We start from the raw sequence: 13,431 nt of genomic DNA, 5'->3' as shown, positions 1-13,431 counted from the left end.
TTGGAGCAAATTCCTTAAAGCTCTTCTGATCCCAGCATTTTGTGCTGACTTTATCTCAGACATGCTTCATTCTGTTGCTGGTAACTGGAAGGCAGCAAACCTGGTCTTCAAGATCTGCTGTTTGGATCTGGGTGCTTGGGTGATAAGCTGTCCTCTAGCTGAGCCCAGGCTCTGTCCCTCTACACTAGTAGAGTTAGCATTCTTCAACACTTCATGGTTTCCATCCTAGTATGTTCAGTTTTGGTTTGTAACTGTAGGCTGCCTGTTGCATTGCGAAGAATTGCAAAGGAGCTCGCGGGTTTCTGCAGTTGGGATTTCAGCAGTTCTGGCATTCAGTTTTAGGGTGCATTCCCAGGGATAACTTGTGCTGCTGGGTGCTTTTTATACCTTGTTGGAAGCATCTCCTTTTTCAGTATACTCTGAAAACCAGCTTCTCTTAAGGTGCTACTGCTACAGGCAGAAAGTAAGGGTTGCTACCAGCTCCTGCACTTAGGAGCTGCAGGATTTGATTATAAGAGTTAATTTTTTGTGTGTCAGAGCTCACACAGGAGGTTGGCTGCCCAGGCATGCGGTTTGTTTGTTGAAGTGGATGGAGTGATGTTTGAACGGCGGCTTGCAGCAGTCCTCACTTTGATCGAAAAAGAAATCAACCCAAGTAGGTTTGAAAATGTAAGTAACTTTTTGCCATGCATGAAACTCAAGTAAAGAGAATTAAGAAAATTGAGAAAGGGAAAAAGTGTAGGAGAGATTAAACTTACTGTTCAAGACTGAAGAAACACACAAAACACACGCATCTGTTCTGAAGAGGACCTGACTGACCTAGAACCTTATTTTTTTGCCTGTAAGCCCAAATTTGATGTCATATGTCACAGCACTAGGGGAAAAGAAACTTTGCAAAGCCACCTGGCCTGAGCCTGCAACTGTACAGTGTAACCAGCAGATATATTGCTCCTTGCAATGTGGGAAATGTCTGCTAGCTGCAGAGATTTGTGTAAGCCTTGCATGTCAGGAGTGTGTGGCATGTGACGGTCTGCTTTGGCAGTGTTATCTACAGCTTTAACTTTCACAGTACTTCCTGTACTTTAAGACCATGGTTTTGTTGTATGGAAAATCTTTTTAGTGCACTTGATTAACTCATAATAACAAGGCTGCCTCAGATTCTGCTTGGCATGTGATAATCCCAGAGGGATCCCAGTCACTGTGCCTGGAGAGTGGCCATGAATGTTACTTATGTTAAGAAGCTGCCCTTGCACAAGAGAGAAGAGAATCTCAGGATCTGTAAATTGGCAAGAGATGAAAATGAAATACCTGGAGTGAGGAGAAATTTGGTGTAATCACACCCTGTGCTGACAACTGACATCAAGCCAGCTGGTGGTTACAGGCAGGGTGAGGCCCACAGGCAGCACACACAGTGTTGTCATAACGACTCCGGGCTTCCCAGGTGATACAGGCAAATCTGCACTCAGCTGGGCTCTGATGATGAGGATGAAATATGCACAAGTACATGCACAGACATAATGTGTGTAGTTGCTTGCATTTAGAAACCCAGCAGTTTGTTAACAGTAATGTCTGTATGAAAAACAAGAATTATTCTAATACAATCTCCTGCAAAGATTCTCTCCAGAGGAAATGCTTCAGTGGAGGTGTTTCTGCTCTGTTTACATTGGGAATTGGGTACAAGTCAGTCTTCTGGTTTTTTTGAATGGTTGATCTGAAATTTATTTAGCAAGGACTAATCAGGACTGTCCTCAGGTTCTCATAAGTATCTTTCTTGACTTGCTGATTTTGTTAGATAACTGAAGAAGAAGAGGAGAAGGCTGCAGATAGGCTGCTATTCAGCTTTCTTGTGCTGGTAAAAAAGCTAATCACAGAGTGCAACTTGATTCAGTTAACCAAGAACAGTGATGTTGTGAGCAGGATCTGGGGTAAGTATCATTCGGGAGTTAGTACAGCTGTGTTCCAAGAAAGATTCTTTGTGTGCCTTGTGGTTTTTCACACGCTAATAGAAATGACTGAACTTTATTATACAAGGTTTCCATTCTGCAAAATGCTAACACACAGCAGTTATTGGGCAATGAAAGAGAAGTTGCTAATGGAAAAGGTTACATGGTTGATGAAAACAACACACCCTCTGTCTCAGTTGCTGGGAAGTGCTTTTGATTACCCACAGAGCAAATAATTGGAAACTATTGCATGTTTCACCATAATTACATTCTCTTGGATGAAAACATTGAGCTCTCCTGAAAAGATGAGATTCCTTGATCATACATACCAGCCAGAAAATGATGACACATGGTAATAGTGCTCTAAATACCGTGTTTGTCAGGCTGTAAAGACCTGGAAGTTACTTGATTAAAGCAATTTCCCTGTGTGTGAGATGATAAAATATGAGGCTGGTTTATTGCCATTTTGTTGCCCTTATTTTAACTGCTTCATTTGCTGCAATCAGAAGACCTGATGTGTCTGGTTTGAAGAGTCCAGCCTGCCAGGTGCCTTTAGTGAGATAGCAGGTAATCATTGTTATCCTGGATTTTGCTGATGGGCAGCTTGGACAGAGGTGAGACAGCAGAGCAGCTCCATTTCTTCTCTGAAGCATCCTCAGCCTCTCTCCAGGGGTTTGATTTGACCATCAGCAGCAGGGCCAGCTGACACAAGTCTCACAGCAGCCTGTCCCCCAGACATCATGGGCAGATGAGCTGTGGCACTGAGTCCCCGAGGGGACTGTAGTTGTTGCAGAAACATGACTTGCCTGATCACTGGGGACATTTGGCTACCTGTAGGTTTTTGCTGCTCTTCACTTTGACTGGATTGAGTTGCTAGAAAGTCTTTTATTATGTTCTGAGCAGACGAACACAGTTCATATCATTCACCTTTCTATTGCAGCATTATGTTGCAATAAAAATAAATTGTTGGGAGTAGCCTTGTTCTGTTTTTGCTCTCAGTGGACATGTCCTTTGCTGAAAGAGGTTTTCTTTTCCCCAGATCATATCCAGTCTCACCTGTGGTATCCTCATAGCTGGGTCTGGCTGACAGCCACTGAGATCTTTGGCTTGTTGTTTGCATCTTATAAGCCAGAAGATCTTGTCAACAAATGGAAGGAAAGTAAGTCAGGGAAGAGAAAAAAGACACCAGCAGAGCTGTCTGCATCCATAGTCTTCTTGACTGCTGAACTGGACAAAAAGGTAATGATTTCCATACTACTCCTTCACTCTGCTCATGCTCATTCCCTGACTGGGACATAAAAACAGCTCATAGTTTGGCATGCATGTTTCTCTTTTAGTCACTTACCTGCTGTCTAATCCTCATCACTTAAAGCATTTGAGGAGTTGTCTCTGCTGCTGGGAGGGGTCTTATTCACAGCAGCATAATACCTTTCCAGATTGTAAGATGCAGGCAGAAGTTGTGTTGATCCTTTGGTATTCCCTGGGAACTGCCTTTGGTGACTGCAAAATACTGCTTTGAGTGTCTGCTACCAGCTCCCTTCAGTGGGGTCATTCCTTGCTCCTTTTTCGTTCCCCCAGATGAAGGAACTCGCGTTTGCATTCTGCCATCAGCTGCAGTCCAAGTTCCTGGACGTGTCTCTGAGTGAGCAGGTAAGGGCAGGAGCCTGTCTGGGGCTGCAGGGGGACACAGAGCAGGCCCTGGCACATAAGGGATATTGTGTCCTAGGTGGTGGCTCAGGGCAGATACACAGTTCAGGGCTAGCTGCTCTCTGCTCAGGGCATGATCCTCTGTCAGATCTAGTCTTGGCTCTTATGTGCTCTGGTGATTAGAGGCAACCCACAGTGACTGTCTCCTCTGTTTCTACACTTCAGGTTATAAAGAATTTACTTTTTGTGGCCAAAGTTGTTTACTTGCTAGCTCCTGCCTCAGAAGAAGGTAAAGAGGCAGATGGAGAGCTCAGGTGTGAAGTGGAAGAGCAGGAGGTCTCAGAGGATGAGAGAGATACTTCTGCTCAAGGAGAGGAAGAAAGAGAGGCCACACAAGAGAAAGGCCAGCCAGCCACACTGCTGTGGTTGATGAAGAAGCTCTGTGTCATGGTGAAGAGAGAAGCAGCATATTCCCCTAAGGTCCCTTTAAAGGTAAGAACAGTGGTGGTCCCACAGCTTTTGATGAGGTGGGCACTTCTACAGGCTAGTGTTGCTCTGGCTCTTTGCTTTAGGGGACAAGGTGCAGAGGGTGCTGTGAGCTGGCAGTGAAGCCAGGATTAGTAGGTGCTGAAGAAACAAGTTGGGATTCTCAGGAGAGGCTTGTGCCAGTCTGGTTCTTGCTAATGCTTCCAGCCTTCTGGGGGCTGGGGGAAGAGTGGTAAACCCCAAGGCTCCAAGCTGAAGAGAACAGAGCAGTGCCTTTGAATGCCCAAGAGCGAGGCTCATGCAGGCAGGAGAATGGCAGTGTGGAGTAACTTGCTAGGATGAGGAGGGGGGAGGTGTGGGAGAGCATCACAAAAAGCACTGTGGTTCCCCATGGTGCAGAGTTAGGTTGAACTTGTGTCTTCAGCTGTTGAGGACAGAGAGAACAAGCCTGTTGTTCAAAGTGTCAACAGCTGCCAACCCAGTCCCAGCTCACACAACAAGGGGTTGTATCTCTCTAAAGGCTGTACTTGGATGCAGTAAGACCTTGAAACAGCAGTGAGTTTGTGACTCAGGTGTTTAAAACAACACCTGCTGTGTTGAACAGTGGTGCATGGCCCTCTGGTAGCAGTTCAATTAGGAAGCTTCCTTCCAGCTTTCCTTAATTCATGTCCCACACACTTCTTTTCAGAGAAGCTGCATCTTTAAGTTCCTGGGAGCAATCTCGGTGGATCTGGGGCAAGACAGGATCAAGCCCTACCTTCCAACAATTCTCACCCCTCTGTACAGGGAGCTGAACAGCAACTATGCAGAGCAAGGTAAGGGATTTCCTTCACAAAGAGGAATGTGCATCACAGCTATGCCCCAGTACAAACACTACCTGCCATTCCTTTTCTCTGTTGAGGCATTGATACTGTAATCAGTGAATTCACCTGCTTGCTGCCTAACCAAAATACCAGGAAGGGAGGAGCGTGTATGTCAGCTGAAATAGAAACCTGTATGTTCAAAGACTGGAATGAAGTTAGGCATGCTCCTGTGTTCAAGTGGGTAAAGCTTGAGCATGTGGTGTAGTGGGAAAAATTTAGTACTCAAAGGTGGGCTCATGGTGGCAAGACTTAAAGAGTCCTTTCTGAAAGGAACTTGGAAGAACTGTTTGAGAGACCAAGGAAGTATTTGCCCTATTTTCAGTTTTCCCTTAGCACCTCTTTGTAGCCTTTTTTCACCCCCAGTATCTTTTTTTTTTCCCCAGTGATTGTAGTTAATATATTGCCACTAACTAGTGATTCCAACACTTAAGCCAGCCCTTGTTTTGCTTACCAAGGATGCTGACTGTAATAATCTTTATTTCCAACAAAGCCTATTTCACTAGAAGCCTACTGGCTATATATAGAAAGCCACTTGTAATTACCTTTGCAATGACTTCACCCTTCTAAAAATTTTTTTTGCTTCTCAGAAGCTTTTTTTGTTTGTTTGTTTGCTGGTTGAAAAGCCACTCTCTGGGAAAGCTGGTGGAGCACCAGTAGATTTCACAGGCACCGGTTTGGCCAAGGTTTATCAGTGCAGCCATCCTTTAGTAAAGAAAGAGGAATCCATATTGTGCTCTTGGCTTTCATTCCATATGCTGAAAAGATAAAGTAAGTCAATTTTGTTTTAATAGATCCAACACTGAAGAACCTTTCCCAAGAAATCATAGAACTTCTCAAGAAGTTAGTGGGGCTGGAGGCATTTTCGCTGGCCTTTTCTTCTGTGCAGAAACAGGCCAACCAGAAAAGAGCAATGAGGAAAAAGCAGAGGGCTTTGCAGGTAAGATTCCACTTTCTCTTGAGAGAAAAAGAAATAGGGCTTCTCTAAAGGCTTGAGGGGTGCCCAGGCAGGGAGTTTGAGGAAGAACTTCATCTAAATTAGGACAGTTTCATCCGTTCCTTTACAAAAGTTGGACGAAGCTGTGTATGATCAGCCTCTTGCACAGGTTCTGGCTGACAGGGTTGGTTTCCTGCTTACCTGAAGGGCAAAGCAGCCTGAATACCTCAGTTTTGAGGAACCCAGCAACACCCATGTGTTATCTTAGCAGTCACCAGTTTCTCAGGAAGTTCACAATTTTCACAGGGACTGTTGTTAGTTGTCAATGAACTACTAATGTAGTTGTCAATGAACTACCAATGTACTGTTTTTCCTTAGACTGTAGCAAATCCTGACATTGCTGCAAGGAGGAAGCTGAAGAGACACAAGAATAAGGCAGAAACCAGGAAGAGAAAAATTGAATCCCTGCGTCCTATGTACAAGGCCAAGCGACATCGAAGTAATGCACTAAAAGATTTGGCAATGGTGGAATGAAAAGGCTTTTCCTTCCTGGAGGAATAATTTATGAAAAGTAATACTGAGTTAAAGAACTAATTGCTGTTTTAAAAAGTACTTACATATTTCAATTGTATTTATTAGTATTTTGATGTCCTTTTTCATCAAGGATCTTATATAAAAACTTCTAAATTTTTTCCAAACCTGTATATTTACCAGAGCATGTACAGTTGAATGGGCAACAACTATGATATTTTATATTAAATTTTACTTCATTTGTAAGAAATGGGTTCTGTGATGATTGCATTTCTGCCTGTGAACACACTGGTCTTGGAGAGACAAGTATGCCTCCTAACTTTGATTTGGCCTTCAGTTTCTGCAGCTATACTGAGCTACTTACCTGTCACTTCTGGCTAAGATCAGAGCGCAGGAACAACAGCTCACGAAGGTGGAAGTTCAATTGAAGTCACTGCCCTGGCACATCAGGGCAGTAATGTGTGCTGAAGACACTGGTTCTCCTTTCAGACACACCCACTGAACGCCACGTTGGCAGCCAGAGGTGCAATACTTGTGCTCTCTTGCTGTTCTTCACTGTAACAGTGTGTCTGCACTGAAGGTGCAGCTCTGCAGGTGTTCAGCTACATGGCTGCTGGAACTGGCAGCCCTTGGACTTGTTTCTGTAAAGCAAGCAGCAAGCCTCTAGGGAGCAACACACCCTGGATATAGCTGACAGTTCCAGATTTTATTAGTGTTCTATCTACACCAATATGCTGGCCACCAAAACCACCAAAGGAAAGGGGGATGACAAAGAAACACCAACTTTCTCAGCCAGTAAGACTTTCATACAAATTAACATAAGTACATTCTTTAAACAGAAAGAAAGAAATGGAGTATCATAATGTACACATTCACTTATTTCAGTTTTACAATTGGAGAGAGGCATCCACATTACAGAAGTCAAATTCAAATCTGTCCTATTTACAAGTATCTGTGGCCTGAAAATACTTAACTGCAGAAAGGAGTATGCTGGCTATAGCTGACACTTGCTTGCAATGGTCAGTTTTGTATCACTGCCTGCTCTTCAAGGCCTCCACCAACCTAGGAAAAAGGTTAAGTCAGTTTACTGAAAAGTCATTTCAGTTCTGCTGAAATATTTCCAGCAGAAAACCAGTCATTCTTCTCATGTGGACTCTTTTATGTCAGACTATCCACAAATCCAGTCTTATTTAAAAAAACCCCAAATGTGTAAAATTAGATATATGAATGAAGCATAACTAGACTGGTACTCACCATTCCATTGCTTCATCAAGCCCTGTGCCTTTAGTTGCAGAGGTTTTGAATATCTGCCATTTTCGGTCCTTCAAAGCTGGTAAGCCAAGGGCATTTGCCATTTCTGTGGGAGTCATGGCCTGTTCCATGTCCTGTTTATTTGCAAACACCACCAAAATGGCTTTCTTCAGTTCTTCTTCCTAAAAGGAAGGGAAATTGTGGAAGTTGTTGCAGAGACTTCTATGGAATTTAAGGAGAGAAAACCTATATAATAAAAAACTGTACATATAATAAAAAAGAACTTCATCAGCTCTCAATTATTTTGTTTGCTGATTTCTGTTCTGTAGAAAATTCTTCAGTGAAAGAATGTCTATTTTCAATTCCAGTATGATACTGGAATTTCAATACCAGCATGAAACTGCTCCCTGTAGGAGCAGTTTCAAAACATGGCAGTCCAAATTATGAAACAAGCTGGTAGCTGGATTTAACAAGGCACATTAAATGAGCTAGCAGCTATTTTGGGCGGCAAGGCAAGAGAAAGGAAGTGTTGCTCAACTCATCTTACTTCTATTACCTTGTTCTACATTTGTTCTTCAGCTTCAAAACATCGTAGGATACTAATTACTGTCAATGCTTCAGGGCTTGATCTTGCCACACTGCAGTACTGAGCAGCAGTCCTGGCAGGCAGGTAAATCTTCATATGACTGCAAGGCTACATGAAATTACTGTCCAGATAATGCTGCACAAACCCATGAAATACCTGCAGAGTATTCAGTCCTCCTGCAGTCAGAAGTGCTGCATGGGCTATGCTGAGGGCAGAAGTTTCACAAGTGAAGTTGAGCTTCACTTGGTTCACGGAATCAAATTTCATATTTACTCAAAAAAAAAAAAAAGTTTTAATTTCTCAATCTGTTTTACTGATAATGACTATGATCCTTGTTTTCTTACCTCTAACATAGCAACAAGCTCTGATTTTGAAGTGCCAATTCGGTCTCGATCACAGCTGTCCACTACATAAATGACAGCGTCTGTGTTTGAATAGTAACACCGCCAGTAGGGCCTGCAGAGGAGAGAGAAGTCCCAGTCATGTCATTTGCATGTTAGCAGTTCTTTTCACCTAGACAATTAAAAACAGATCACCCAGAGGAAGTAAAAACTGTCTCTGGGGTGAAAAGTCCCAGGAGGCAAGTAGGTTTCTTCAAGAGGCCACAAAAACTAACAGACAATACAAATACTCTCCAAGGCACAATAGGAAAAAAAAAAAAAAACCCACCCCAAAACCCAACACAAAGCAAATAAAGAAGCAACTTGAAAACAGGGAAAGAACAGACATGCTGGAGACAGATTTATTTGGGAATCAGACTGCAGAACATCAGGTCCATAACTGAGGGACAGGAAAGCAAAGAAAGTTTAAAGACGTGAGCATTTGCATTACAGTCACCAAAGAAGCCTCAGCAGAGAAATCTTAAATGAATAATTAATACAGGCAAGTAATTAACAAGGATCAAAACAAAACACCTTTTTCAGAATTACTGTACTGAAAGTAAAAAGGGAAGGAACCTTTATCTCACTAACGGTACCTTCCTTACTAGCTAACAACACTGCACCTTCATACCAAGCACTGAAAAAGGAATCACAAGGGGGATCATACAGGTGTACTGTTAATGACTCATTACAAAACTTGTGAAGCTTGCTAAAAAATCACCACCTATATCTAAATCCAACTTCACTACTCTTACGAATGCAAAGCTAGGAAGTATCTTTCTGGGTTTTTATCACCCCCTCCACTCTTTCTCAGAATGCTACTCAATTGCCTACTACACTAATAAATTTGTTTTCCAAAGTAAAACCAAATACAAATGAAAACACTGGCTTGTTTTTTTCAATCTGTAGTGCATCACAGGTTTTACAAACTGAATTCCATTAGATGAAAATGCTCTCCTGAGAATGGCCTTTTTAAAACTGAACCAATTTTCAGAAATGCCTGCTATGAGAATTCCAAGAACTTGGCACTTTTTAGAGAAAGTTGATTGACTTTAAGAAATCTATTACCTTATGCTTGTCTGTCCTCCTAAGTCCCAGACTTGAAATTTCAGATTCTTGTAGGTTACCGTCTCAACATTGAAGCCAATGGCTGAAACAAACAATTTTACCATTGGTGATTTTCCTGTTTTTCTGAAGAATATCACAGCACTCAGTTTAAGATTTTCAGACCTGAAAATTCTCAGTAGCTCATGCCCTTTGAAAAGCTACCCCAACAACATGACTCAAAATAATGCAGAAATATTTCTTTTGAACTAATAAAACCACATTGTAAACATACTGTAGAGATTTGTAAGAAATGCTAAGGTTGTTAAAAGTCAACAGTAGTGTGTCTGAAATCACCAAAAGAAGCAGAGCAAGGGTTAAAGAACTGGCCTGCTGTGATAACCAAGTACACAACTGACAGCAAGAGAGCACTAAGGAATGTGTCCTTCTGTCCACACAAGGTCTGCACTCTTTTAAGAGCGACAGCAGAACCAAAGCAGAACCAACTTCTCAGGAGAGGACTCAATACCAATGTCTGGAAGATGGCAACAAGGCTGCAGTATCACATATGTCATTCCTTGTCCTGCCAGCCCAGAGAAACACAGCACAGAGAAGTGAACAGTGGGCACAGGCTGCTTAAATTTATGGAGGCTGAAATAAGCAAAACCCTTGAGCAAAAAGATTAAGTCCCAGCAAACTGTTGGCTTCTAAAAGGTAACAGAGGCCTGAGCAAAGTCAGACTCAGGAGGAACACAACAGACAGGGACATAAAAAAGTCAAGCATCCCTCGTCCTTCATGTTACACAGAGTGACCATGGCCAGAACACTTGGGCACACACACTGGGTGGGTGTGGCTGCATGAATGCCAAGACAAGTGGTAAAATCAGTTGCATTTTTTTAAACAAGCATCATCTTCTCTCTTGAAACCTCACATTGAGCTTTGTTACATTTTCTACAGAATGTAAAGTTAAATCATCTGATTTTTCTTCTCCATGTTAAACAAAAGTGTTTATATAACCCTTGTCAAAAAAAAAAAAAAGGTACACCATCCTATGTACAGCAACAATGACCTCTGAAGTTCACAAAACAGCTATAATTGGAAACAAACTAATTATACAGTCCACTACCATCTATTGAATGCTGACCTACCACAAACAGTCTGTGAAATCATGCTAACAATCTTGAGGTCAAATGCTTTTTTGCATTTTGCAAGGCAGCTTAAAATATTCTTTTGTAATACTTTTATCCAAGAAAAGTTATTAGATACAACAGTGCAAGGCTCCCACAACATAAGGTCCTTTTGCTTATAAAGGAAACGTAGTAAGTTCAGCTTGCAAAGTTTATGTGTCAGAGCTACAGGCAAATCACAGGCTCCAGGCAAACACTTTCCCTGCAGGCAGATCACTTACTTGGAATGGTGGTAACAACTTCTCCAACCTGTAGCCTGTAGAGAATGGTTGTTTTTCCCGCTCCATCCAGCCCCAGGATGAGAATCCTCATCTCTCGAGTTCCAAACAAACTGGAAAAGATGGTGGAGAAGAAGCCCCCTACAAAAACCAGAAGAGGAAGGCATTTCAATGTCAGCCAGCTCTGTGGAGGATATGCAAAGGCAGACAGACTAACCTAATTTTTTACTGGCCTACAAGACATTTCTCTTGTTCAGTGAAAAAAGACAAGTCCAGGTTGTTGCCCACATGGCTGTGTGCTCAACAACATCATGTCCTCCTGGTTTGTGCTGCCATTTTATGATTTTATGGTAGCTCACTCCAGCAAATCACATTGCAGCAGCATCAAATCTCACTGCAGTCACAATTTTATTTTTTCCTTTTCTCTCCTTTGCCAAAATATGAGTCATCCTCTCTTTGGCTTGTATCAGACTCTACCTTTTCAGTGCCAGAATACAAGGATACAAGGATCAAAAGAAGTCTGAAAGAATTCAGCATCAGAAGATGTCTATGGCCTTCCACAGGATCACCCACTTCTTTTTTTCTTAAATCAGTAGGTACCTATTAAATCAGTTCATTACAAACAGCAAAGCTGCACCAAATCAAGTATGTTAATGCTACAGAAAAGTCTACCAGCTGATTTTAAAAGTCCTTCTCATTCTTTTTTTCAAAGCTGGCTTGCCCCAGCATCTCATTTATTCTCTAAATGCATGCAACAGTACTAGTGGCCAGGCTAATATCTGATTAATGCCTAATAGATTTTTATTCCTAAAAAGAATACTGATGTTCTAAGCCAGTAACAATTCCTTTTTTCCCCAAGATTTTTATAACAAACACATCTAATGTAAAATCTTAACTTTGTAAATACACTTAAAGCCTGCAAAAGGTAATGAAACATCCAACAAGCCAGAATCACTGACAACACTGACAAATATGTCAGAGACAAATTAAGAAGATTTGCAACCAAATCTTACTGAAAGATGTTTTGATAAAAATTATTCCCTATGTTTGCCTGTCTAGGCATCTGCTTTTCCAGGGAAAGGAGGGAGCAATAAGCTTATACTTCAGAAGGAACTGAGACTGATAACACGTTGCTTTATTTCTTCTAAGCCCATCCCACTACAGAAGCCATACACTACAGACCTGGAAAACAAGGAAAAGGTCTAAGGGACCATCGGTTGCCAGTCTGCAGAGTGCTGCTCATGGCAGCTCTTACTGGCAGGCAGGCAGGCAAAAAACCTTAAGAGAACTGAGCTGGAAAAAGGTATTTCAATAGAAACATCACAAGTAGAAGGTTACCACTGGTTGCATGGAGGCCTAAGATGCAAAAATTCTTTCCATCAGTAACTTTGCTTGCCGCCAGACACCTCTCACTCCCCTTTTTTATATGCTATTGTGTATAGCAATTGTTTTTCCCACACTAAAACACTTCTCAACTACCATCTGCAACAGGACAGGTTCGCCTCAATCTGTCAAGCCTCAGATTCAGGACCTCTCTTTAATATACCCTCCACTCCATTTACTAGTCTGCAGCACCTCCTCTCCTAATCCGCTCCTTATCAGCAGCCCATGACAGACTTGACTCAGGGTTTAATTTTGCCAGGTGTCGGGAGTACAGCAGCCTGAGGATATGACCGAACACACCCTCCTGCCGCTGCTCGGACCATTCGCCATCGCAAGGCAGCCCCACCGCGGCCTCCGGGCGCTGCAGGGCCGGCTGCCCGGGAACCGGCCCGCGGGCAGGGCCCGGCCTGAGGGTAGGTGGGCATCGCCCCAGCGCGGCCCCCAGCCCGCTCTGCCGCCGCCGGCGGGCAGGAGACCCGCGGGAGGGCTCAACACCGACCCGGCCGCCCTCCCCGCCGCCCCCGCCTCCACGGCCGCCGGGAAGGGTCGTGAAGGACGGGTCCCCTCGGGCAGCCGCTTCCCGCCCGCTCCTCACCCATGTCGAGCCGCTCCGCCGGCGCTCCGGCCCGCCCCGCTCCGCTGCCCTCGCCGCGCTGGCCCTGCCGCCGCCGCCGCCCGGCTCCACGTCGAACTCCGCGGCGAGTAAACAAAGCGCTCCGCGCCCGCCGCCGTTTCGACACACCGAGCCCGGCTGCGCCCCCGGCGCGAAGAGAACGGTGTGGGAGCGGGACCCTCCCCGCGCCCTCCCTGGGCACGCCCGGGCGGGAACCGGAGCGGGAAGAAAGGTCCAGAAAATAAAAACCGCGGCCCCGCGGCCAGCGCGTGGCGAATCTGCGGCGGCGGGAGCGCGCGGCGGGCGGGGCCGGCGGCGTCACCGGCCCGGGGCCTCCGCGCTGCCCCGGGAGCCGGGCGGCCGC

The 13,431-nt window shown here is 44.1% G+C and overlaps 2 protein-coding genes across 2 annotated transcripts in view; one reads left to right on the top strand and one right to left on the bottom strand.

Moving 5' to 3' along the window:
- UTP20 (UTP20 small subunit processome component) overlaps nucleotides 1–6,654 on the top strand; it is a 63,392-nt gene extending 56,738 nt beyond the window's left edge. Inside the window, exons 55-62 of the mRNA XM_059846692.1 lie at nucleotides 538–669; nucleotides 1,793–1,925; nucleotides 2,983–3,182; nucleotides 3,522–3,593; nucleotides 3,816–4,082; nucleotides 4,765–4,891; nucleotides 5,731–5,876; nucleotides 6,252–6,654. Coding sequence (XP_059702675.1) covers nucleotides 538–669; nucleotides 1,793–1,925; nucleotides 2,983–3,182; nucleotides 3,522–3,593; nucleotides 3,816–4,082; nucleotides 4,765–4,891; nucleotides 5,731–5,876; nucleotides 6,252–6,407 — 1,233 coding nt within the window. The 3' untranslated portion in view covers nucleotides 6,408–6,654. The remainder of the gene's footprint in view (nucleotides 1–537; nucleotides 670–1,792; nucleotides 1,926–2,982; nucleotides 3,183–3,521; nucleotides 3,594–3,815; nucleotides 4,083–4,764; nucleotides 4,892–5,730; nucleotides 5,877–6,251) is intronic.
- A 435-nt stretch (nucleotides 6,655–7,089) lies between these two features.
- Nucleotides 7,090–13,204, bottom strand: ARL1 (ADP ribosylation factor like GTPase 1). Its single transcript, XM_059846695.1, has 6 exons — nucleotides 13,050–13,204; nucleotides 11,075–11,212; nucleotides 9,690–9,771; nucleotides 8,586–8,697; nucleotides 7,659–7,837; nucleotides 7,090–7,466 (listed from the first exon to the last, which is right to left on the bottom strand). The coding sequence occupies exons 1-6, from the start codon at nucleotides 13,051–13,053 to the stop codon at nucleotides 7,436–7,438; spliced, it is 546 nt and encodes a 181-aa protein (XP_059702678.1). The 5' UTR covers nucleotides 13,054–13,204; the 3' UTR covers nucleotides 7,090–7,435.
- Between the last annotated feature and the right edge of the window lie 227 nt (nucleotides 13,205–13,431).

Source organism: Haemorhous mexicanus, chromosome 5 (genome assembly GCF_027477595.1).
Source record: "Haemorhous mexicanus isolate bHaeMex1 chromosome 5, bHaeMex1.pri, whole genome shotgun sequence".
Lineage (NCBI taxonomy): Eukaryota > Metazoa > Chordata > Aves > Passeriformes > Fringillidae > Haemorhous > Haemorhous mexicanus.
This window is presented reverse-complemented; position numbering and strand designations above follow the sequence as displayed.